Source organism: Halichoeres trimaculatus, unplaced genomic scaffold, assembly GCF_033239565.1.
Source record: "Halichoeres trimaculatus isolate MK-OKI-2021-1 unplaced genomic scaffold, fHalTri1.1 fHalTri1_scaffold_16, whole genome shotgun sequence".
Classification (NCBI taxonomy): domain Eukaryota; kingdom Metazoa; phylum Chordata; class Actinopteri; order Labriformes; family Labridae; genus Halichoeres; species Halichoeres trimaculatus.
The window spans coordinates 27,501,501-27,528,170 of record NW_027437194.1 but is presented as its reverse complement, the minus strand read 5'-3'; the positions used below and the strand labels follow the sequence as shown (position 1 = coordinate 27,528,170).

At 40.1% G+C, this 26,670-nt stretch overlaps 2 protein-coding genes across 2 annotated transcripts in view; one reads left to right on the top strand and one right to left on the bottom strand.

The window, feature by feature from the left end:
* Positions 1–1,980: 1,980 nt before the first annotated feature.
* On the bottom strand, positions 1,981–20,075 carry LOC141805815 (rod cGMP-specific 3',5'-cyclic phosphodiesterase subunit beta-like). Its single transcript, XM_074691008.1, has 24 exons — positions 20,041–20,075; positions 18,363–18,640; positions 17,118–17,429; positions 14,630–14,782; positions 12,382–12,471; positions 12,152–12,292; positions 11,969–12,043; positions 11,821–11,885; positions 11,669–11,735; positions 11,537–11,584; positions 11,291–11,440; positions 11,077–11,220; positions 10,918–10,983; positions 8,287–8,436; positions 8,104–8,211; positions 7,907–8,016; positions 6,592–6,679; positions 6,404–6,504; positions 6,202–6,309; positions 6,061–6,124; positions 5,906–5,980; positions 2,651–2,734; positions 2,322–2,466; positions 1,981–2,235 (listed from the first exon to the last, which is right to left on the bottom strand). The coding sequence occupies exons 2-24, from the start codon at positions 18,519–18,521 to the stop codon at positions 2,174–2,176; spliced, it is 2,565 nt and encodes an 854-aa protein (XP_074547109.1). The 5' UTR covers positions 18,522–18,640; positions 20,041–20,075; the 3' UTR covers positions 1,981–2,173.
* Positions 20,076–24,844: 4,769 nt separating this feature from the next.
* rbp4l (retinol binding protein 4, like) overlaps positions 24,845–26,670 on the top strand; it is a 1,991-nt gene continuing 165 nt past the window's right edge. The window contains exons 1-5 of the mRNA XM_074690720.1: positions 24,845–24,939; positions 25,142–25,259; positions 25,357–25,493; positions 26,335–26,447; positions 26,528–26,670. The exon at positions 26,528–26,670 is cut by the window's right edge and continues 165 nt beyond it. Of these exons, the coding sequence (XP_074546821.1) occupies positions 25,143–25,259; positions 25,357–25,493; positions 26,335–26,447; positions 26,528–26,670 (510 nt within the window). The 5' untranslated portion in view covers positions 24,845–24,939; position 25,142. The remainder of the gene's footprint in view (positions 24,940–25,141; positions 25,260–25,356; positions 25,494–26,334; positions 26,448–26,527) is intronic.

Genomic DNA, 26,670 nt, shown 5'->3' with positions numbered 1-26,670 from the left:
CACTTAAATACAAAATAACATTGAAGCAGCTCATCAGATGTACTTAGATCTTATTAAAACAGAAACACTTGTTTGAGGTAAGGTCTAGTTTATGTTGATGTAATGCAAACACAACAAACTGCAGAAAGTGTCTGTTGTGTTGCCTGTCCTTTGGTGAGAGATGAGCCTGGGGGAGAGCAGGGTTTTAATCCTGGCCTAGTTTAGCAGCAATCCCAGGATTAGGGTCAGGGACCAGTAGAAGAAAGTGCAGTGTGGGCAGAAGTGATCCCTCAATACTCTTTGTGTGTTGTGTAATAATGTAACTCTTATAATGAACTTTGTAATATCCCAAGACAGGAAGTAGGACACAGTAGAGTACCTGCTTAATGACTGATGTGAGCTACAAAAATGTTCCTTTATTTCAACTAAGTTGAACAATCAGTGTCTGTAAAAGACTGAAGATCACAGGCAGATAATTGAGTCACTCACTTTCAAAAAAAGTTTGCTTTATTGTTCCATGGTTTTACAAATGTGGGAGGCAAGCCTGAACATAGCAACCGCAAAATAAACAACCTTTCAATCTTTTTAAAGACGCTGATTAATAAATGTTGGGCTTAAAAAAGTAAGGCTTTTTTTTTTTTTGCCTTCTATAGAGATTAAATGAAAAGAGAAATAGAGGAGGGACTGCCCACCTGAGGACCATAGTCTCCACATGAGGGTTGCAGTAACAACTTGCATCCTCAAGTGTCACACAGTTTTAAGGTACATTTATCCCTATGGTTATAAAAAACAAAGTTTCTCTTTTTGCTTTAACATCTCCAGATTTAGCCAAGCCAAGATTTATACTTTGTAAAAGAAACATTTCAGGCATTTAAGGAGATTATAAATGATGACTCACTGGCCAATACTTGAATATTACACAACTTCTACCATTAAAAAATATATATATCATCTATATTTTGACTAAATTTATATATATTACAGTGTGGAAGCTGTCTGAGTCAGTTCCTTCCTTTGAGATTATTTTTGCAGGGCCGCACTGTTGCCGGTTCTGCTTCCTGGTCTCTGACCTGATCCTTTTTGTGTGGCATTTCCACATCACATTGATCCATTAACTGGATCCTGAACTCAGTTATTGCTGGAGCTGATCTCAGCTGTTGTGAGAGGTAATGAACTTCCCATCCATAGAAAATAAGTTTTGAACAAAGTTATGCCATACTCCCTGTGTTATAATTTCTGGCTAAATCATATTAAACTTAACTGGAAACGACCTACAATAGTCCAGAGATGTGTTTCAGTCTGCTCTTATTTCTTAAGATTTTAGCACTTGTATATTTTTTATCCAATTACATTTTCAGCTAGGCTCTAGTACGCATTTACTGCACAAAGGCGTCACAATAAAGCAACTGTAGACTTGTTTTGGAGCTATAAAATGCCCCCCAAAGTCAAAAACTATTTACAGTTATGTATTTCATCCATTACTGTAAAAATATAAACAAACATAGGGGTGAAAATCAAAAAATATAGTAAACTTATTTTCTGCCAATCAGCTAAATGTAGCACCTTGTGCCTTTTGGTTGGTTTGTGTGTGTCCTTGGATTGGCCTGTTTGTGTATTCCTGCAGCAGGTGGGGCCCTGCTCCAACTGTCTAAACTTTGAAACCCTGAACTCTTTTGCATTAATGTTTGATATACAGAATGTTTCTAACATTTAACTGTAACTTTATATTGAAGACTGTCTGTACAGTGTGAGCTCTTAAATATTACATATTTTACAAAGGTATCACCAGCTATACGGACTTATGTACACATTTTATTTGTGCTTTGATGACTACTCTAAAAAAACTGACCAACACAACAGACAAAAAGTGTTTGCATCATCAGCTGCTAAACCCAAAACCCTGTATGTATTCCCTGTATGTATTCATGTACCCAAAAATCACCAGATTTATAAAAAACATGAGAACTAGGGAAGGTTTAAAAGAATGTTTTAGCTCTCCTCATGAATGTGTTTTCAGTTTTTCCTTCTAATCTTAACCAGTATAGCTGAATAAAAACACAAAGGAAAGTGCCCTTGCTGTAATCTCCATTTTTTCATTTGACTTTTTTTCTTGCCATAGAAAAGGACGGATTGGTTTGTGATAAGGAGTCAGCAATCGGTAGTCCTGGTGCCGTCCCATCAGAACTCTGGTCTTTCAGCATACTGAACAGGTCTTAGAACCCGAGCCTCCTCCACCACCATGATTGTTTGTTGGGCCTAGAGGGAAAATCACACCAAACAAGATTGAGGGAAGAGTTTTAGATCAGTATATTTTACCTTTGTATAGTTTGTTTCCTCACTACCTTTGGCTGCCTCTTTTGCAGCCTTCTCTTCCTCTAAGGCCTTGAGCGAAGCCTCGTACTCTTCCTTTTTAGCGTTCCACTCCTTCCTGTTGTTCAGGATGCCGTCCAGCATGGGCTGGATTTGTGGATGAAAGCGAGAAAACTCCTGGGAATAAAAGAGAATTGAAAAAATATGCAAAATGCTCATATCAGTATAAAGATAAAAACTGAGGGAGGGCTCCTTCAGATAGAGGAAATTCTAAAAAGTGTACACTTATTGTTTAGCGAATCTAAACTGAAAATGAAACACTCTACTTATTCCATCAATCATGAAGCAAAATGAAATTTACCTTATAAACAAACGTGCAGACAAAATCAATGAAACCGCACTGCAGCTTTGGAAGCTCTGCTGCTTTATTTCTGTCCATCATGGGCTGAGGGAGGAACAGGAAGAGTTAGTGAGCACTCAGACACAGACTTTACATCCATCCTGCAGCCCTGTTGCCTATGTGGCTGAAACTAAAATAACTTAGTCACTGTCACTGCATATCTTCAGGCCAGCGATGATAGTCCTGAGCACAGTACTGGAAATGGATCATCACAAAAGTCATCTTCAATTACATTGTAACAAAGCTGACCACAAAATCTGATCAGATTGTTTCAGTCAACCTAATTCTTACTGTATGCTAGTGAGATTTTTATTTTTTGAGATTTTACTTATCAACAAGTGTAAGAAGCCTGTACGAAGCGTTAAAAACGACACTTCTTCAAGCATCCACTTGTGTGTAATGCTTGAAACCAGACACACACCCAATAAAAAACTGATCTTTACTTGACTGATGGAAGAGCACCCTGTAGCTGTGTGCAAAGAGGCTAAAAACTCACTGATTTACCTCATCTTAACCAAAACAAAGCCATTTATTATGACAGGAGAAATATCACTTCTCAGAGTAGGAATGTCAATGTTTTTTGTTTTTTTTCATTAGTGACATATTCCTGATCTGTGAGATCTACATGGTTTATTTTTCTTCTCCCTTTTCCCAAGTCAAAGGAGGACAGGTAACCAGGACATCAAAATGTTTGTCTATGGCAGTGCTCCTCAATTATTTTCTGTTACGCCCCCCCCTAGCAAGAGGAAAACAATTCGCGCCCCCACCCCACCACCCACTCTCTGCCGCAACTGTAAATAATAGCATTTGTCTATAAAATAGTAATAGGCACACCTGCATAACAAAGTATCCTTGTTAACATAAAGAAAACAAAAAGAAAGAGATATAGTTCAACTTACAAGAATAACCTTATTAACATTGTTTATTAGTCTGTAAGAGAAAAGATTTTAAGTGCATCAATTTGCCCGAAATTCAAAAAATAATAATATCCTTGTATAAGCTGTAAACATTTTTGACAGACTTATTGCACCATTTGCTGCTGAAAATAAAATTTAACAAAATCAATAAATAATAACAAATTCAAAAAATTAATTATTGTAATTATTGTAGTAAGGCGGAAAAAAAGCATGTTCCCCAGGGTCACACACACCCCCCTCAGCATCGCACCGCGCCCCCCAGGGGGGCCCGCCCCACTATTTGAGGAGCACTGGTCTATGATGTTTTACATTTGTTTCAGTGTAGTTTTTAAAGCTTTACAATCAAAAACTTCATCCGTTGTCTCTTTGGTTGAAATATCCTGATAAGTTAACAAAGCTAAGTGTAAGTTCAAGCAGGACGACTGTTTTACACCCAGTGGTGTGTGCAGGGAGTGGTCAGGGGGTATGGTGGCCCAATCATTAACAAAAATGCGCTAAAGTGCTCTTTAGGAAGCCGAACTGGCTAAAGTGACCTCTAGGAAGACCAAAATACGCGCTATTTGACCTCCTGGGAGCTAAATGTGTTCTCCTCATTGGCAAAACACACTAAACTACCCTATTGGATAGAAAAAACACACTACTCCTCCCCTTGTTTTCGCCCCTGCCCTTCAAAAAGTCTGTTCCAGCCACTCAGTATGTTTACATGCAGCATCAGAAATCAGACTATGAGCTTAGTCAGCGCAAGATCAGACTATTGAAATGCATGTAAACAGCTGACTCAAAATGAAATCAGACAAAGCATAGCTGGAATGACACACTTAGAAAATGTGATTGCGATCAGACAGTGGTTGGATTTGGCAGATCTCTGCAGGTCTCATCACGCTGTGTGACTGTGATTAACAGACTCGCTGCGCTGGTACGGTCTATGGCTCAAACGCAACAAACACCATGGCACATACACAAAAATACCGAGAGCTACAGCTGCATTCATCTCCGCCATTGTTGTAAGAATGTTGCTTTCTCTGAAAGTCGATATGCCCGCAGCTTTCCTTATCAAAAAGGAGGCAGCGCCACCTATTGAAGTGTAGTGAGACCCTTTGCTGTGACTTTACGATTGAGCTATGACCTTAGTCAGACTGCTGCTTGCATTTAAACATACTGTTTACTCCAGTGGTGGCTGCTGCTCAGTCAAGGAGGGGAAGCTCATTTTTTTACGGCCTACATCATAAATTTATTTATTTATTCAAACGTAAATCCTTCCCTCTGTTCCTTTACAAGAAAGTGATTTGTGACCCTGTCGGACCAACCAGGTGTTCTTTCCAGGGATTTTACCAGTGTTCTCTCAATGGCCAGCAAAGCTAGGCTGCTTAAACAGCCTTGCCTATTGTGTTGCGAGCAGCTTTAAACAAGAGAAGCTCCTCTCTACAGAAGATGCTCTGGTGGAGGGTTATACTTCAAGATCTCTGACTGGCTCATTTGACTGTCAATCAAAATGGGATTCAGCCTCAGACAGATCATCCAACCATCATGCAGAAGCCCAGCGTCCAGGCCAGCCCACTGCCTCATAGACCCCCAGAGATGCTGAGCGTCTGATGGGTGGGACAAAGCCCAGCGTTTATCCAATGACCGTCCAGTTTCCACAGTGGAACAACCCACTCTATGCTTCCCCGCTGGAGTCAGAAGACGCTCAGCGTCCGACTGTTAAAGCGCTGAGACGCTGCAGGGATGAATGAGAAGGAGGTGGAGCCAGTTACCTGTGATAGGTAGCGCATATTTTGTCAATGAAATGTACACACAGCAGTACATATCACCACTTTTTTTAGGGACATTTTAGGGGAAGCTGAGCGTCCCTTGCAGTCTTGGAGCAATCACCACTGGTTTCCACCCATTCATTCATTAGTTGCTATTCATTCACATTAATCCCTTTCTCTATCCTGTCCCCTCTGATAATCAGCCAAGTATTAGAATTGTTAATGTGCTGCCAATAATTAAAACTGCTTTTCATCTTAGTCAATTCTTATTTATCTTAGTGTCCAGCTTTTCAGTTCAACCTGCATCTTTCAACCAAAGAGGACCTACATGACACCTTCCTGCTCTCAGCTTCACTCCTCTGCCACCAAGACAACATGATGAAGTCCATTTACCAAAGACCCTTTACATTTCTTATATTTGTCTGCTTGTAGAATAAATAATTGCTAACATACAATGAAGTCTTTCCTGACTTAAATATGTAATTCTATGCAGACACATGTTTACACACCCTGGTTAAATATGTTTATAAAACAGTAAGTGAACTCACAATAGGCTGCTGCTCCAGCACGGTCCTCTCCAGGTCACCCTGCTCCCAAAACTCTGCTGCTACAGATAAGGCGACCTTAAACACACACACACAGAGTCATCATATGCTGCACACTTTCTGCAAGTCACTCGTTTTCTTCATCCCGTGCCCCTCACCTTGCTCTGAACCTCCCAGGGCTTGGTGATCGCTGACAGGTCACATGCAGTCATCATCATGGCCCTGGAACAGTCAGCATTAGGAGGATGACAAAGACGTAACAGGACAAAATGAGTGCTGTGATGCTTGTTGTTACTCACATGACGATTTCTTTCCTGGTGGTTTCCAGTGACATGAAGTCGACCCACTTCTTCTCGTCCTCGTACGTGTGTGAAAGGTCCACGATCTTCTGGAACATGGTTCTCTTCCTGTGAGGAGTACAAAGAGAAACTGTTACTCTTCACTTGTAGAGCAAAGTGAAGAATAGACAAGCAGAGTGGGTCACTGAGAGGTTTTTCTGACTTGAAGTAAAGAGCAAGGTCGGTGGCGATGATGGCGATGTCCATGAGATGAATCACATGCTCGACCTGACGCCTGTTGAGGTTTTGGTAGATGTTCAGCGACTGCAGGTGAAGAGCAAAGATCGGGATGGTGAGGATCATATGAGGAAAACACATCATCAAACTGAAAGTTTGGGTTCATGGGCTCACCTCATCGGCCAAAAGAAACTTTCCAAACTCTAAATGATGTCGCTCCAAGATGGATGAGCCGTGCAGCTTGGCCAGAGGGTTTCCAGATCTGAAGAAGATGATGAAGACAGTTAAACAGCCTTAACACTCACATAGTAAATGAAATAAATTAAAGGTCTCACATTGCTTTTGGAGGTATTTATATCTTAATTTACTCTCTACTCATATTGTATTATGAGATTAGTAGCCTTGTTTCCTTCTGGTAAGCCTAGCTTGAAACACAGCATTACTGCGTCAGCGTTGTGCCATGCCAGTGTGGTGAAGAAGGAGGAGATCAATATACTGGTTGGTTTACATCCAAACCCTCACTTTTGGTTGTGAGCTTCAGGTGCTGACAAAAAAATGAGGTCATTGTTAAACCTCTTGGATATGCAGAGCTCAGTGGAGGTATTACAAACAACACAACAAGTAAACACGTGTGTAGGGTAATTTCTTGGTAATTTATCTTATACTGTTGGAAAGAAATTGTTAGGTGATTGGCAAACAATCTTTGCAAACCTTGAATTCAAATCTGTAGAAGATAGCCTAAAGTTCCTCAGTGCTGACAGGGTGAAGGTACGGTCTTTTTGAGTGATGTCTTTCCCTCAATGCTGGTGAGAGAAGTGTCTGGGTCTGAAACTGCTGCCCCCTCAGCCTTATCTCAGCTAAGTGGTTGAAGGACCAATTAGAAAGTGAACTGTCACTGAATTTTGTCTGCAATGGGCATTCGTTTTTCACATTGTACTGAAGTTTGTGTATTAGTAAAATTGGAAGGTTGTGATAGTAAAAACTACATCTGACTTTGGGCTTCAATCTTCTGCTCCAGTGTGAAGATCCCTTTTTTTATTATAAGTTTTGGTTTTGGGTCATTAATTTACTTACATTTGAGAAATATTTGTTTTATCCTATTATTATTTCATTAAACACTTCTTTATACCTTAACATCTAGATGGATTGATGGATGGATGGATGGATGGATGGATGGATGGATGGATGATGGATGGATGGATGGATAGATGGATGGATGGATGGATGGATGGATGGATGGATGGATGGATGGATGGATGGATGGATGGATGATGGATGGATGGATAGATGATGGATGGATGAATGGATGGATGGATGGATGGATGGATGGATGGATGGATGATGGATGGATGGATAGATGATGGATGGATGGATGGATGGATGGATGGATGGATGGATGATGGATGGATGGATGGATGGATGGATGGATGGATGGATGGATGGATGGATGGATGGATGGATAATGACAGTAAATCTGAACCCCACTTACTTGACTTGGTAGAGGTTGTTTGTTCCTCTGTGGTCGATATCATGGAGGAAGCCTGCAGTTATCATGGCCATCACCTCCAGGTCGGTGTAGTATCTCTTTAACATTCCCGTCTGAGGGGGAAAGGAGGAGTGAGCCCCATTGTCAGGCATGTTGGTTCTATCTACAGCTGTTGGTTTATGCTGAGTTGTGAATTTTACCGTTAAGAGAGTGAACATGGTTTGTCCCACGTTAAAGCCGTGTCTCCAGTTGTGGTAGGTGATCCTCCTGTAGCCTTTGCTGACCGAGTACATGAACCGGACCAGAACCTGACAGCAGAAAACCCACTGAGCGTACAGATCTATGATTTTAAGGGTCGTAAAGCTCTGGTTTGTCTAGATCACCTCTTGGGGGACCTGGAACTTCTTGACTACCCCAACCTCGTAGTACATCTGTATGCCACACTTCACCAGCTCCATCTCTGAGCAGTTAAAGTCTGAGAAACGGAACTCATAGATCTCAAACTTCTTAATCATTGGAGGGAGGTCTTTTTTCTGAAAAGAACAGACACAGAGACAATAAGATATATAAAAACACTCATTTATTCTAGGGTGACCATATTTTGATTTCCAAAAAAGAGGACAACGGCACTGGCCTCGAGGCACAAATTCTGACATGCTTCTTATATTCTTAATATTTTCACTGCCCCGTGGTTACTCCCGTCTGTGGAAACACCACATTACTGGATTTTTTTGAGTGCTTCATGAATGACTTCAACAGAATGGGGGGCTATTACACCTAGAGATGGGTACCGAATCAGGTACTTCTAAAGGTACCGACCGAATTCTGTCAAAAGTACCGAGTACCGATTCATGTAAAATCAAAAGGTACCACGTTTGGGTACCTGAACACATCCTTGTGACTGTGAGGAAGTGAAAGAATAGTCGATTTTCCATGATGGACATGAACACAGCATTGCAAGGGTATATACTGAAGGATATATATGTTAAATTGAAAAAAATACATATAATATTGTTAAAGAAATTGAATTTTTTTACCACATAACTACAAAAAAGTACCGAAAATTTGTACCGTTGAGCACTGTTACCGATTGCCAGGTACCGGGCATTGGTGCCAGCACTACTAAACTTTTTAGCAACGTCAGAGTCAGGAAATGATTTCTTAGCAAGGCACTGGTGCAATCCATGGACCTGTAGCTGTTGTGGTGTTTTACAGTATGAAATGCCAAACATGCCCTGTCATGTCATGTTTTTCGGTGTCCATGTAAGCTTTGAGATCTCCAGCACCTTTATTGGACACTGAGACATATGTGCCAGCTTTGCACACGTTTCACTCCGCCTCCCATTTGTCCCGATCGGGAAGGTATGTCGGAAATTTTTTTTTGCAGTTCATCTGTGAAGCTGCACTTACGCTTAGGCATCTTCCGTGCAATACAGCTCCACTGACTAAACAGCCCCGTCTTCTCCGCTCTCCGTCTATGTCTCTCTCTCTCGCCTTCTCTCTGATCCTCTCACTCTCGATGCGTGTGTGTGCACGCGCAGAGCAGACCTGCCCACAAGGCAGCCTCTCGGTAAGTGATGCGCATGATGGTATTGTTTGCAAGCGCCGGTCAATTTACGGACGCGCGTAATGGTCCTATGAAAATCAGTGAACACCGGACATTTTCGTGAATTTATTAAACCCGCCCGGACACCCCGGACAGGACGTAAAAAGTGGACATGTCCGGGCAAAAGAGGACGCTTGGTCACCCTAATTTATTCATTCATTCATTCATTCATTTACAGATGAACAATCCTGTTTATGCTTGATTTTACAAAAAAAGGAAAATTCTGACAGTAAAGGGCTGGCCACTGCAGAGGAATTTTTAACTGGGATCAATGACTTAATGACTAATAACCTTTGTATAGTTTTTAAAGGTAGGGTCTCCAGAACTTGAAAAAATAAAAAGCGAACTTTTACATGAATAATCCTGAATAATCGTCACTTCTGGACCTAAATACATGTGTGTCAGTGTCTGTGTCTGCCTCAACCCGCTCCTCTGCCTGTATGTTGATATATGACAGAGGAGGGGGTATGGCAGATTGATGCTTTGGTTGTGTCGGGACGTTTCTGGGCAGAGAGTAAGCGTGGTCACATCAACCAATCACAGTATGCCACAGTGCACAAGTGACTTTGCATGTTGATGATAGTGAGTGGAAGAAGCTATCCTGTGCAGCTATGATAGTCGACGTAGCACAGAGAAAGAAAAACAAAACCAAACGCCAAACAGATAAAGCTTTTTACTTATCAAGCGTGAAGCTTGGCTTGATTTTCACTTGCTTTTGAGCACTTGGAGAGCAGCAGGGGACAAAAAGAGACTCGAGTTAGCTTTCTGCTAACCAGGTAGACTATGTGTCAGATACCTGTGATTAACTTGTGCTAACATGCTAAGTCAGGTGCACGGCTCTCGAGTCTCTTACGCATATAACCACGATACTACAGGTGGTTGCTGGGCTAGTGAGTGTGTTCATGTAGGTCAGAGGCTGTGGGTGTGTGCTGCCGCTGGCACTGAGCCAAGGAGGAGGTTGTGTTTACTAACAATTAACAAAAAATCCTGCAGACCCTACCTTTAATTCCAACATGAGAGTGCATTTTGATCCAACATAGATTTAACTTTTTGGGCCAAAAGATTTTGAAAGCACAATTTTTGCCAACAGTTTTTTTTTCTTCATTGTATTTCTAAAATGATCAATAAAACTTTTTTATTTCAAATGTTGTTGAAATGTATTTTGAGGGAAACAGGTGGCCAGCTGTTTAGATCATGTCCCATGGGGTTCTCCCTCAGGGTCAGGGCTTGAGTCCAGCCTGTGGCTCTTTTCCCACATGTGCTCCAGTCTTGCCCTGGTTCCTGCTCCTTCAACTGTCCTCTACTCTGATTCATGACATGAAAAGCCTGAATTTTTTTTTTTCTTGTACTCAGATCAATAAGGTAAAATGAAAGTGTAAATGTAATCACAGAAAAGTATTTATGTTACCAGGATCTCAAGCAGCTCCTCCTCTTCACACTCTCTGGGCTCACAGCTGTAAACTTCCCTGGTGTTCTGGAAGAGACGAGAACCATGAAATAGTCCTTAAACTTTCTCTAACATCACGTTTGAATTGATATAATGTAGAAAAATAAGAGCAGCACAGACCAGGATGTTCTGAATCTCATCATCCCGACACTTGACGTGGTAGAGCACCATGTCTTGAGCGATGTCTTTCCTGTTCTCCAGCTTGTTCATTTTGTCGTAAGTGTCGGTGTTTAACACAGACCAGCCCAGGAACTGAGTCAGAGCCTGAGACACAGGACGTCACTGTCAGCATGATACAAACTTTACACACCAGGCAAAGGTGAGATCAGGTTACCTCCATCAGCTGCTCGTCCTGATCGTCAAAAGGTTTTCCATCCTTTCTGTTGTAAAAAGTAGCCACACCTACGATCTCCTCCTTTTTGTTGACGATTGGCAAAGAGAGAACATTTTTTATGGTCCAACCACTGCTGTCCAGGGGCTCTGTCTGCAATAAACACAACCCAGAGAAGTTTTATAAACACCACTGAAGACCTCTGGACCCTTTCTCTGAAGAAGAAGAAGTTTGGTTTGAGTCTCTGACCTGAAACTGGAACGTCTCATCCGCAGCTGCATTCATGATGTTACAGATCTAAGGAGCAGAAATTAAACAGATTAACTGAGGTGGAAGGATGTGGGCAGGAAAATGTATTCACTTTGTTTCTATTAAACTCACAAAGCCACTTTCAGCAACATAAGTAGGAAGGCCGCTACTCAAAGCCCAGTGATCTGCAGGAGGGTTTCTGTGAGATGGAGACAAAACGATGAGTGAGAAGGTATGAGCCCACATTTTGTTCAAATGTTGCTTCAAAAAGGATCGATACTCACGGTATAACTTTAATATCTTCTTTTCCATGTAATATATAATCAATGACTTTGTAGAAAATCACCTCCTGAGGAAAAACAAAAGAGATAAAATGTAAAAACAGCCAAAGATAACATCAAGGCAGATATCAAATGAATTAAGCAAACGCACTCTTCCATCAGGAGTGACAGGTCCAGAGTACGGTGCCTGCTCTCCCATCAGTACCGGCCAGATATCAAAGAACTCCTTGAAGAGAAAAGAGATGAAAAATACATTCAAAGTCAGCACTTAATGCTGGGAAAACCATGAACAGAGAGCACAGGATGTTAGAGGAGAGTAATAGAGGGGCAGTACCTTCTCCTTCGTCATGTCTAGTAAACCCACAGAGTAGCGGTCACAGTTGAGGTAGGCGCGGACCGTGTACAAGGCTTTGTGAAACTGTCGCTCGATGTCGGTCAGTTCTTCAAAAACCTTGTTAGCAGACCACAGCAGCAGCTGAGAGAGTGGGCGTTCACACAGTTATCAAGACTTCAGTTAGTATAGAGAAAATGTACTAAATCTTTTCTCAGATCAGCATCCTTCACCTGTCCTTTACGTGTCTCACAGCTGTGGAGGTAGTTCAGGTGGTAGATCTTCAAGTTCAAAGTGGCGATTTTCAGATACTTTAGGAAGAGCTGACAAAGACAAACAACAGCTTTACTAAAACAACTTTAAACATTATTAAAAGACATTTGACAATCAAACTTAAGATATAACTGGAGAATCGAGACGTTTTAACACCAGGTCTTTGAAGTCAAATATGTTAAAAATGGATATAACAAAATAATTGTGTTGTGTAAAATGCTATTGGTGCTTTCATTGCCTTTGTAAACAACAAATTGAAGTCTCTATTAGTGTTTAACTCTATAACCCAAGCTTTTTGTCCAGGCTCGTTTTTTGTTATTCGTTGCTATTTGGGTTAAGTAAGACCTATTAAGTATAATAACTAGGCTTGGTCTTTGAACAGGAAGTTTGGTTATTTGTGTTATGAGTTCACTATGAGTTATCTGTTGTAAGTGTTATTGTACTTAAAGGTAAAAGCTGCAGGATTTTCCTAGAAATAACAGTCTTATAATCCTGCTCAATCATATTCTCTGGGCCTCTATACATGTGTGTCAGCGTCTGCCTCAACCCCCTCCTCTGCCAGTATGTTGATGTTTTGGTTGAATCAGGATGTTTTTGGGTGAAGAGTTGACATGGCTGCCTCAGCTAATCACAGCACAACCAGGCTGTTTCCCAAAGCCCAGGTACCTTGCCTTTCCTTGCCTTGGAAGGCAGTGCCTCCGAAGCCACTTCCTTCCAATCCAAGGCAAATGTCCTGCCTCTGCTCAAAAGGAAATGCTAACGGAACAGCCTACAGAGGCATATTTTACCATCAGATTCCTGTCACAAATGTATATGTAATTGGAGTTGCATTGTCTCACATAACATGTGTTGCACTATGGACAGTGCTTGGAAAGTTTATACAAACCTGGAAGTAGACCGTATGCTCAAGCGGCTACAAATATTGTCAAGGCTTGCAACTTTTGTACGCTTTTTGCTTTTTTATTGCCACAGTAATTTACTGACACTGCAGGTGCGGCTTCTCAGTAGTTATAGTTACGTGAGTGACAATCAAAAGAGTTAAGTGTTGGACATGGTATAAGTTGTTATTTTCAGAGGTGTATTTTGTATTTGAATTGGAATCTGCCACGCGCCTCAGCTGGAGCGTCTTTGCCTTCCATTTTTTCCTTTTTTCATAGATTCACGCGTTGCATGTTGGGTATTTATAGCCATGGCAAGGCAGCGAAGGATAAACCTGTGTGTCCTTAGTCAATTAGCCACATGCTAACCAAACGGAGGACATATGCCTTCGGAGGACATGAACATTGGAACAGCACTTGGGCAGCGACTGATGATGTGGATGCCTGCCCACGCCAACGCCACGCCCACATCAGACCAAGGCAAGGTAAGGTACCTGGGCTTTGGGAAACAGCCCCAGTGTGCAAGTGACTGTGGGTGATTAGCAAATGGAAGAAGTTATCCTGAGTGGCTACTTTAGTGGACGTAGCATGGAGGAAATATATGGCTTATGATTAAAGTTTTAAAAAATGAAGGTTCATGGATCTGAGAAGCAGAATTGTTAAGTCCACATACATGTGGATGCTGGGTCTTAGGAGGGTAAGACACATTCACCAGTAAAGTCAGTTGAGAAATAGATGTGACTTGACATAAGAATAGTGTCCCAATACAAAAAAATACAAAATGACCATTTTTTTTAACCTATTGGCAGAATGTGTTTACTTTTTACAATGATTCAGTTATCATTTTTGTCTCAATATCTTGGCATTAGATATTTTCCTCGACTTGTCAGATGAATGTGAATCATATTTAGTCTAATAAGATAATTTACCCTAAGAATAAATTAAATAAATTCACTTTTTTTGCCCTTTAACAAAATCCTGTGTTCTTTAAATCCATAAAGGGCTTGATAATCATTAAGAAGCTTGGGTTTGTCCTAATTAAGAAGTGATCCTGATCTGTGATGGATTGAGGACCGGCATACTTTAAAGGCTGGTCTCATCCTGAAAACCTTCATATTCTTCTTTTCTGCTCAAAAGTTCCTCTCTATCAGTGGTAATAGTATGAACAAAATGTAGTTTGAACCTTGTGCAGGTTAGTGTGGGTATAATCAGGTCTATAAGTCAGATCAGAGTCTGTTTAAAAGCTACAAATAAATGTTAAACTTTGTGAAAAGCTCTCTGTGTGTCAGGATTTGTGCTTTGTGGTGGTTCTTGTTCCACTGGGACTCACGTCTTCATCCTCAGCAGTGAAATGAGGTCCCGTGGTCTTGTTTAGGACCATGATCACAGCCACCATGTCTTTGCCGTTCAGGATGGGAGCTGCCAGAACATTCCGGGTTTGGTAATCTGTGAGGTCATCCACAAACGAGCTGAAGTGCTGGTTCTGGAGGACACAAGACCACAAAATGTTGTGTTAACCAAGCAGCACTCAAACCCTACTGGACTGTTCAGTGTTTCCTCGTCATTATCTGCAGTAAATGGAAACAGTGTGTTATCAGCTGAACATCTACGGCAGTCCTGAGGACACCACTGAGGCAGGGGCTAGTTTTGATCTGTGTTAGATTCCTGCTGACTAAATGCCAGCGCCGTCTAATCCACGATAAGAGCCGGGGCTGATGGGATCTGGAAATAAATGGATTATGTCTGAAATGGGATTAATATTCTCACTTGGTCAAGTACAGTTATGTGTGACTTACTCTCCAATCACCTGACCACAACCACGATGAGGGTTTAAGCACAGCGTGATTCATGAAAACATACATGTTTACCACGGTCCATGACAGATCGCTTAAAACTTTTGCCATACATCAATGCAACCCTTATATCCCAAACTTTAACAAAATGCATATCAAGACTAAATAACTAAAAAGTGCAACTAACCATTAAAAACGGAAACTTTACACATATATTTTAAAATTTAGATATGCTGTAGCTGTATTTCTCAAAAATTTAAATGTAAAGAAAGAAAAAAAAAACGTGATGACATGTATTCACTACATTGGAAGTGCCATGAACAACCTTGGTCTGGATTATAATGTTTTTGTTGTTTAGGCTATACACTGGATTCTGCAAACACATTAGTGGAAGGAAACATGTTAAAAGTGTGACTCTCCAGATTTCATATTTAATTCCATATATAAAAAAAAGATAAAAATAATTTGTCTGTCTCACCAGGTTTCAAATCCACCACAAGTGGAAACTGAACATGCAAATTGTAGTGTGTGTGTGTGTGTGTGTGTGTGTGTGTGTGTGTGTGTGTGTGTGTGTGTGTGTGCTATGCTGGGCTCTACATGGTCAAAAGGATATTTCATGGATATCAAGGAGCATGTTCTTTATATTTTTACAGTATGTCATCTGACTGATCACATATCACAGGGTTTCAGAGTCACCAGGAAAATATCCATACTGAGAGCAAAAGCAGGCATAACAAAAGCCTGGCTCCCATTAGCAGCTATCTCACAGGGATGTATTTATCTCCATAATCAGATATATACACAGGTATCTGCAAATGGAGCTCATAACATAAAATGAGTATTTACTGAAAGCCAACAAACGTTTTGGTTCTCTGTAATGCATCAGAAATGATCAGTAAGACTTCCTTTGAGAAAATTAACCATTTTAAAAACGGGTACCTTTCCCTGATTGGTAGGATCAGGGTCTGCTGGTCGTGCCTCATACCAGACTCAACGCTTTTGCAGTTGTTGGCCCAAAACTCTGAAACAGTCTCCTACTGGATAGAATAAATGTGAACTTTGTTGGTATTTTAAAAAAACAGTTGAAGACTCATCTGCTGGACCTGTCTTTGTTTACACCAGGGGTGGCCAACCTGCGGCTCGTGAGCCTCATGTGGCTCTTTGCCTTTCTGTGTGCGGCTCTTCTATCCACTATATAGTTATGAGTAACAGTGTGCCGATCTATCTAAAATACTGATATAGTGGTGCCAAAGTTGGCAACAGTATTAATTAATACTTGGGTAACGAGATTGATACTTAAGTTTCAGTTTCTCTTCTCTACATGTGCTCCTATCATGAGCTTATCTATCTATGTATCTATATCTACCTATCTACCGATAGATAGATAGATAGATAGATAGATAGATAGATAGATAGATAGATAGATAGATAGATAGATAGATAGATAGATAGATAGATAGATAGATAGATAGATAGGTAGATTGATTAATGGAACTTTATCTCTTCTGCCGTAAAACAGACATTTGTCTTTGACACGGCTCCAAATACGGATATAAACACACTTACAAACACTATCAATCTTGCTTTGAAAATTGGAGACTTATTGATTTTAATTTTATGTAATTTCATATATGTGTGAGAGGAAGTGTGTTTCTAAGACCATGTGGGTTATGTGGCTCTTCGTAGTACCACAGTGATTTTTGTGGCTCTTGGTCTCTGACTGGTTGGCCACCCCTGGTTTACACTGTCTTTGCCTACTCTTATTTATTTATTTATTGACTACTTATCCTTGAGGACAAACCTGAGAAGTCTTACATTTTGGCCTTCTGTAAACCTGCAGCATAATGCTGTCTTTGCATCTTCATGAAATGAAAATCTATCTAAGCCCCTAGTTGAAGTTCGCAAGAGTAAAACCTCCGTGTAATTTGTTATCTACAGTGAAACTAAGACTCACATCAGAACACGTTCAAACTCTACTCTCCAACCAGAGAAAGCTTTGATAATGACAGTTCAATGGTTCCTTACCTGTGTGACGTCTTTCACGTTGACGGTCTTCTTGGTCAGAGCCACGTGACCGACTATTCCCATGTCTAAAGGATAGACGATCTCAGAGTCCGGCGGCACCACGCAGTCCTCCAGCTGTGCCTCTGAGTTGATGTTGAAGAGCCTTGTGGCGAGCTCTCCGATGCCGTTTCGCTGTCGGTACATGAACAAGCTGCATCGATCTGCGTGGATGAGCGCGCTGATTCTCTTTAGGATTTTGAAGACCACCTTTTCCATGTTGACGTTCTCCTGCATGTCTTTGATCAGGTCGTACATGATTTGGCTTTCTTCATACTTCAAAAGAAAAACAGTGACATTTTAGAATTTTGCTTCAGCAGAAATCACGTAGACCTTAAAGTCTCTGTGGGGATTTTCTGTTTGGCGTTGACTGCAGTGACACCTGTGGCTGGAATCGGTAGTGTTTTTCCAAGGTAAAGACTCTGTTTCCCATGAGCACCATCACCCACTGCCAGAAAATCAAGATTCTTACCAAGACGTGCATTTGTTTTGGAAGGCATATCTTCTTTTTTTAACATTATTTTCTTTGTTCAAGACAACTTTTCCCAGGATGCAAAGCGACAAGGCAATGTATTTATTTGTAGTTATATAAAGATATTATTTGAAATATTACAGTTTGTAGTTTAGTGTCCAGTTTAGCATTGCTCACAGCTCGATGCTCTGAGATGTGTCTGTAACGTTAGTGAATCCTGGTTATATCCTATCAAGGCTCATCTACCAACTCCAACCTCACCAAGCAGAGCTAACATAACCTCACTCTTCATTTTATTGATAGACTCTCAAGTTTGAACAGACCACTGCAGAATAAGTGCTGACTGTGAGATTAGCCCCTGTGTTAGCCTTTAGCTCTATCACTTCATCACATCCTGTTTAGATTTCTCCTGCTCTTCAGTCCTTTTTCTATCAGACAATCCAGCTCTAGTGTCCACCATTACAACAAAATAAATCGAAGAAATCATTTTCTTCAAGTAAAAAGACTGATTTTGCATTTCACTGCTAAACTTTGTTGGTTGGTGTAGTGTCATCAAAGTGACAGTCAATCTATGTGACGTAAATCAGCATGTGTCCTGGACGTCCCAAACAGAAAATGAGACTATAATTGCATATTATGAACAGGCAAATATGTAAAAGTGAGACTTTTTCAAGATCACTCATAAAGTAAAGTTTTTTTATTAAGATGAATCTCATTAAAGTAAATCATTTCTTTACCTGACTGAGCTCCTGGTACTTGCTGAAGTTGATCTGTTTCTCTGGGAGTCCGGATGCTTTGGATATTGAAGCAGAGCTCATCGTCTTTGCAAAGTACTGCACAGCAAACGCAGGATTCTCTTTCAGGAACTTTTCCACATCTTCCTTTTGCACACCCATGGTTCCTGCTCCCTCTCCTTCTCCCAAAGCTGATACCTGTTCACTCCCTCTTTACCTCAGAGATACAGCTCCCACCCGGTCCGGATCTTCTCCAAATGAGCCGTGCCCAACTTCTTAGACTGAAAACAAAAAAAATAAAACAACAGATACCGCTGTCAGCATAAAAAAACAAGTAATTACTCCCTGCTCGTGGGCTGATAGAGTGCAGGTGAGCCCTGAAGAAAAGGCAGAGGGCTGAATCCAAACAATCCCTCTGTCATCAGCAGATAGAGCTGAAGGTTAGCAGGGATCTGCAGATGCTAAACTCATCAGCTGATTATTCAGGAATGGATATGTGGGCCACATGATCCAGTGTGTTTCAGTACATCCAGAGTCTTTGTGTCAGTTTCTCCCCTTTTTTGGCTTATGAGTTTAATATAAATATTGAAAAGACATATCCCTCTGTGCATTTTTGGTGCACTCTTAAAATTTCAATGTCAGGGTGAAATATGAATAAATATGTCACATGCACACATTAACAGGAATTTCAGACAAAGTCATGTTTGTCTTCACTTAAATGTATTACTCTTGATTAAATATTATCAAAAAGTTAAAAAAAAAAAAAAACCCTGCAAAAATCAAGATCTGGAAGGATTTATGTAGAAATAAATGACATATATACCTGAGATGGTATCAGAAATTCAACACTTCCATTAAAATGTTTGAACCTGTTCAATCAATATTGTGCTTGTAATGTATTGCAGACTCTCCATCACTCTCACACATACAGGTCTAACTGTATAAGCTCTTTAAGTCCTTATTAAACAAGGCCTCCTCTGGCATAAGCCCTATTTAGTTAGGACACTCGCTGATTATCTCAGCACCCCTAACTCTCTGTATTCTCTTTAATGCACTTCACATACAGTGAGTTTCTGAGCTACCACAGCAGTGACGGCCGTGTCATAAAAGCTCAGCATATTTCAAGAAGGCTAAAGGCGCCAAAAGCTGCAACAACCGTTTTTAACAGATGGTGAGAAATGTTAATGAACACAGACAAACACAGACACAGACACAAAGTGGAAAAAGAGAAAGTTAATCCTTTCCTTCAGAGCAGGGAGGTCCTGTCTATTATAAGGCTTCATAAACACCTTAAACAAAAGGTCAAATAGATAATCTGCCTTCACTATAACAGGTCACAGAGTGTGTGTGTGGGTGTGTGTTATTGTGTCTCCTGTGTGAAGACACTCCAACTGAGCACATGGTCATATTTTCTTTACATCATCTACAAACATATTTTGGTGAATCACAAAAGGAGAGCATGCTAACATGCTAATGTTAACAAAGTGTATAATTTTTGCTTAGCATATTAGCACACTTTAGGCATCAACAGCAAAGTTTCTTCATATATGCTTAGGAATAAAATATGGTTATGACATTCATATAGTGAAATATTTACACATAAGTTCACACATAAGTTCACACAGTTATTTGTTGTTTTTTAACATTAATACAATTATGTTGAAAGCCGGTTTTCGTTTACCCCTGGAGCTTCGTAATCCAAGCCTCTGATTGGTTGGTTCTATGACATGTGACTGAGTGACAGTGCTCTTGAGAAAAAGGTTATCCATCCTCATCTGTCTGTTTCTTATTGATAGAGTGATCCAGCAACCACAATCCTAATATATGCTAATCAGAAATATGGAAACTCTCTCTGATTGGAAAAGTTTTTTTTTTTTTTTTTTTTTTTAATCCAGGAGATAAGAGGAGTCTGAGGACAGCAAAGGTTAGCTAAGCATCAAAGCTAGCAGGCTATAACCTTTTTTTGTTAAGAGATGCCAGAAGGATTAATCCTAATAATGTAAAATAAAAAAAATATATAGAATGAAAAAAAAAATGTGACTAAAGTTGTTCCCTTTTCATATCTGTAAATATTTTTGATTTAAATTAAACTAAGAGCTGAAGGAAGGAAAGGGAGGTGATGGAGGTTTACCTGCTTGAAACTCATGACATAAGAATTGGGATTTTTTTTCTGATCAAAAAATAACAATTAGATTAACTGTTTAAACTAGAGAAACATGAAAATCATTATTTATGTTTTCTGACCTAGACCCATTGTTCCACATCTATGTTAGATGACATAATAACCTAAACTTACAAGCTGCAATACTGACATTGATCACAAGATGGGGGTAGAACCCCATCTTAACATCTTCACCACTGGTTACCTCGAGCATTTGTTCAGACTGGAGATGAATGATCAGAGCTCTTTGGAGGACTTTTTGGGTAGGAGCTGAAAACATTATGTTTTTTTTCTTTTAAAGCACAGAAGTAAAGGTTTTGGTCAGTGTCTGCTGTTTGAAGCTCCTACTCAGTAGATGGATGTTACCAAAGAAATGATGATGAGAGATGTGTTTTCTTATCAGGGCTTTAAAGCCAAAGTCAATATTCAAGAAATCTTTATCTTAAGACTAATGACTCATTAAGGTACAACCTTACTAACTAAGAAATGCTCCTGTAGTTTGAGACTGGGATGTACTGTAAAGGCAGGTCTGCAATGTTAGAGAATGTGATTGTAAATAATAATGGTCATTGAGGCTGATTTAGAACTTTTCTAAGTATTAAACCTCTTTGCACAGTGAGGCAACGGTTAGCGCTGCAGCCTCACAGCAGGAAGGTCACTGGTTCGATTCCCAGTTTGGCCGGTGGGCCTTTCTGTGTGGAGTTTGCATGTTTTCCCCATGCATGTGTGGGTTCTCTCTGGGTACTCCGGCTTCCTCCCACAGTCCAAAAACATGCTCACCAGGTTAAATGATCACTCTAAATTGTCTCTGGGTGTGAGTGTGTGTGTGTGAATGGTTGTCTGTCTCTGTGTCAGCCCTGTGATTGGCTGGAGACCCGTCTCTCGCCACTGGGATAGGCTCCAGCCACCTGCGACCCTGTAAAATGAATTAAACCTCTTTGCAAATGAAGAAAATGACACTGTCTATTTTTGGGTTCTTGACTCAAGAGTCAGATGTCAAATATGGTAACTCAGTATTCATGATAACAAAAGAGGGCGCCATTACTCTGCAAAAAAAGTGAAAAATTAGTATTTTTGTCTTATTTTTTAGTAAAAAAAAAAAAAAAAAGTCTCATTATACTTGATATGAGTCACATTCACCTGACCAGTCCAGTCTTCTTCACTGGAAATAAGACAAAAACACTTGATAAATAAGATTTTGGTTTTTTGCAGTATAGTTTTTCCGACCTTGTCGTAGATCTATGTTTTCAGCCAATCAAAGGCAGCCACCATCTGAGACTTAAAGCTTGGAGCTTGTAGCATGCTCCATCTGTATCTAGCTCAAACCTTTTAGTTCAGTTATCATTATTTTTTTTCAGCAGAATCTTCTATAAACTTTTTCTTCAGAGTAAAAAAAAAAATGAAAACCTTGTGTCAGAAATTATTTTAATCTGATTGCTTTATGTAAATCACTGATTAGCTGTGACTCTGAACACCTGCCTGATTCTGTTGAGGTCTGTGCTTATGCAGTCCAACACAAAAAAAGACACTTTGGCACACTGTATTTAGATGCTTTGTATCAGACCCACCATGAGCTTTTTTTTGTAGCAGTTTGAGTCCAGGTGTCTCTTCTGTTGGAGCAGACCATAAGGGCCAGGCTTCACCAGCTTTATTTAGCTTAGTGACAACATGCTGGTCCAAACTGTAAGCTCCATAAAAAACAAACAAACAATGACTCTTGAAGTAGAGGGTTTCTGCTTCCAGGAGAAAATTTTGGATGATTCCAAGGGAGATGAGTCTGAAAAATAAAGGCTCTACCTCTCATACCAACAAGCAGACCTGTGATCTGCTACGCAATGATTGAGAAGTGTCAGAGGTACCACGAGTCCACAGAGGAGTGTTTAGGTGTCCACTGAGAGCTCTGTGGGTGAGCAGAAGGACTTTAAACTCTATTTTGGATCCTAATTGGCTTGTCTGTCTGCTCTCCCTTAATCTGCTGTTTACTAACAGTGTGTGTTGAGTCAGCAGTGATGAACTTTTTTGTGTGTCCAAAAAGAAACACATTAAAGAATTTCAGTATTGATGGACACATGTAAACTGTGTCTATGTATAAGTACAGTGTTGTCGATGTGAAAAACAGTGCATGTTATTAAACGCTGTTTTATGCAGGCAGTGACTGAGGTTGATACAGAAAATGAGAGTTGGTAAGTTCACAATACAGAGAGAGTCAGAGGGATATGTTTAGGTTCCTGAGGATCTGAGTTTCTTCATTGTTTTTATTTTGCAACTTGTAGATGCTCCCTACATCAAGAGTTCACTATGAAGTGTCCGTATTGCAGGACGGCTTGTTCCAATAACGATCAGATTGTCGCTCACATTTGAGTTTGCTGTGGGTGGAAACAGGAGTCAGATTGTATCCTGCCTGATTTTAACTGTTTTGCAAAGCATTGAAGCCAATGTGAAAAGAAAAAAACAGATCCACACTCGCTCGGATTTGCATCGTATGACTGAATGAGCAGCTGTAGTTGTCAACAAAAATCAAAAGTTAACACAGTGTAAGTAAAGTAAACGTGTCAAAAATGAAAAATGAGAAGTTCCCCTTTGATTTTTAATACACTTTACACTTAGGAAAACACATCCACACCTCTGCTCAAACATGCAGGTCTGGTTTCCTTTCAGGTGAAATCGAGCTTTGTGTTATTTGCTGTGTCTCTCTGATCTGCTCTCCATCACATCATCTACACCTTTACTTTCTCATATGCCGGTAAATACAGAAAGTTTCTAATAAAGAGAAAGATTTGCTGAGGAGAGACACACTATGTATTTTCTATTAATCCCAATCTGCAGACTGTTGACAGCTGGCTTCACAGCACTGTTCAACAACTGAGCCCATAAAATGATTCAAAACCTAAAAATACAGAGAGCACAGTCTCTGCAGATACACACACTACTGTCAGACTCTGAGGAATCTAGCAGTACTCAGTATAACATTGGTTTTTTTTGTTTGTTTTTTTTAACTTAGGTTTTGTTCATTTTTCTCACCAACAACAGTAATGTATAAAGAGATATTTGTTATTTTTTATTTATTTATTTTTTAATTTATTTTTTTAGTTTTTATAGTTTTGTTTTGTTTTCCAGCTTTAGAATCACATTTGGGTATCAAAAATCAAGTTGACCACTCCAAAGAAAATACTTACACACAGCAATACACATGGACAAACAAGTACATAAAAAAGAGGAGAAAAGAGAAACATAAATCTAAGTTGTAATCATAAAGAAATCTAATCCACTCAAAGTTATCTCGTGCACAGGTGCAAATTTAGCCCAGGAAAAAGTAAGGGATTGTTTTTTTAAATAAAAATGTATAGATAAAATAAAATAAAAACCTTGATTTTTTTTTCATTGCTCAAATAGTGTTCTGTCCTGGTAACTTTTTCAGCCATGTTTGCAGGATGGAAATCAGAAACTAACCGTTTTTTTGTGGCTCCTGACTGCAGGTTTAGTTGTTGTTGTATAAATAATGACACATCTATCTATCTATCTATCTATCTATCTATCTATCTATCTATCTATCTATCTATCTATCTATCTATCTATCTATCTATCTATCTATCTATCTATCTATCTATCTATCTATCTATCTATCTATCTATCTATAATTCTCCTTTCAACCCTCCCCTGTATCTTAAAACATTGTGTACAGCACGCACTGATCTTATTATCTCAATCTGCACATTCAACGTACTGTCCGTTCTTGAGAGGCCAGACATGAATGAGCAAAGGTCACAGGGACTGGGAAAACGTCAGCTTTGTGCAGTGCAAAAACAGAAATCAAGCAAGTGTTTGAGTCTTATTAATAGTAAAATGTGTCTTACTGGACTTAATATGAGCCACATAATTAAGACATAAACATCAGGTTTCAGTTCCCACAGTGGGGTACATCAGAGCTGGTTGGATTCTCTGTAGATGGTGTCAGCTTAAATAACATAAATGCTCAATATCAAATCTCATCCCCTGAGATCTGTTTTGGCCTTTTCTGATTTTAAAGATTAAAAGATCTAAAATTTTCCTCCAAACTTGAACTATGGTTATAGCGAGCTTCCATGTTTTCAGATTCAGTTTGAGCATTTATCAGAGTTGTGTGTGTATGTGTGTGTGTGCTTTCTTGTGTTTCCAGTCTGTTACATAAAGGACCGATTGTTTTTATTGTCACTCTTGGGTAGGTTTGAACATAGAAGCCAGATTACAGTAAGGATTTCAACCCAACAGGATTACCTCTAGATTTAAGCACCTTATTTAGTTCCAAGCATTGAAAATCAGCCGTAAGCTTGTCTGTGGAGAGTGTATATAAAGGCTGTCACGGACTCAGGACCTGTTCTGCTGGATACCGTAACAAGACAGTGTTTGTGATTTGATCTGTGTTGTCTCTTTCTCAACCAGGTAAGACTTTCATATTTCTGTTTCTATGTTTATCAGAGCTCTGAAACACTAAACGTGACAGTGACACAGTTTGAAGTCATGGTGTTTGTGCATTTATGGGTTATGAGAAGTCATTTGTAATGTTTTATTAAATGTAAAAGTGTAGAAAAAGCCTCATTATTTGTGCTTTGGACCATAACACTTGAATGTATGTTGGCTACAGAATGGGATCCTCTAAGCTGGCTCTGCTGCTGATCGTCCTGTCCTGTGTGGAGCGCAGTTTCTCTGCCTCCTGTGTCGTGGACAGCTTCACGGTTAAAAAGGACTTTGACCCAAAGAGGGTGGGTAAATAAATGAACAGAAAACAGCTTTAAGAGAAAAAAAAGAAGTGGGAAAATGAATTGAATAACATTTGTCTTTTCACCCTTGTCATGGCAGTATGTAGGAAAGTGGTACGCACTGCAGAAGAAAGACCCAGAGGGCCTCTTCCTGCAGGACAACATCTCAGCTGAGTACACCATCGATGATGACGGCTCCATGGTCGCCTCCTCCAAAGGACGTGTCACTCTGTTTGGGTGAGTCAGAGAGAAGACGGTCATAAAACTCACTTCTCTGCAGCAAAACCAGGCGGCTTATCATCCTGTGTTTGGGGTGAAGGGTCAGATTGGTCACAAAGACCTTCTTGACACTAAGACCTGGAGGGATTAGCTGTGGTCAGTGGTTAAGAAAGTTCCCTGGGTCCTGCTCAACATCCAGCTGAAGATTTAAGCTGGAAACGTGTATAATTTTCTAGAAGCACATTCTGAACAGCATTAGCTGAGTTTTCCCTGGATTATGTAGGATTAGAAAGAAATGCAGGATTGAGTGGTGGGTTTTTGCAGAGGAATGTGAGCTTAGGTGCACTTTGGAAACAAAATAAAGAGCTTCAGCTGACTGAGGTGCTCACAACGTGGCGTGAAACGTGCATATGATTCATTAAAATCACATACTGCATCCTGAAAGAAATGTTTAAGGTTGCACAGGGTGAGGCTGCTGGTTATGGTATAAGATGCTTTGTTCAGCATCTTACGTTTGGATTCTGCAAAAAAAGATTCATGGTTCTCATCAAAGTTTGCCCAATTTCTCAGTAACAATTACATCACTTCAAATCCCCTTATTTTTATGACTAAAGTTTTGTTTTCATGTAGACAGTGTTGTAAACACAAGAAGGACATTTTCATGCAGATTCACAGAAAGTAGATTAGAAATTAGAATGAGAAATTAGTAGATTAAAATTAGAATAACAGAGAGAAAAATATTCAACATGGGACAGAAAAAAACTCTGATTTGAGAGAATTCTCCACTTTAAGCTCATTAAAACTCTCAGTCTTTCACATTTTCTCCCATGATGCTAATGTGTATGTGTGTTTGTTGCAGCTTCTGGGTTGTGTGTGCTGACATGGCTGCCCAGTACACCGTCCCCGACCCTGAAACCCCCGGAAAGATGTTCATGAACTACCAGGGCCTGGCCACCTACTTGTCCAGCGGAGGTTTGTTGAGCACAAACTGACTCAGTCATCCATCTCATTCCTTCACACAAACTCTAAATCCTCCCTCCCTGTCTCACCAGGTGACAACTACTGGGTGATTGACACCGACTACGACAACTACGCCATCACCTATGCCTGCCGCACCTTGAAGGAAGACGGCAGCTGTGAGGACGGCTACGCCATCATCTTCTCCAGAAACCCCCGCGGCCTCCCTCCAGCCATG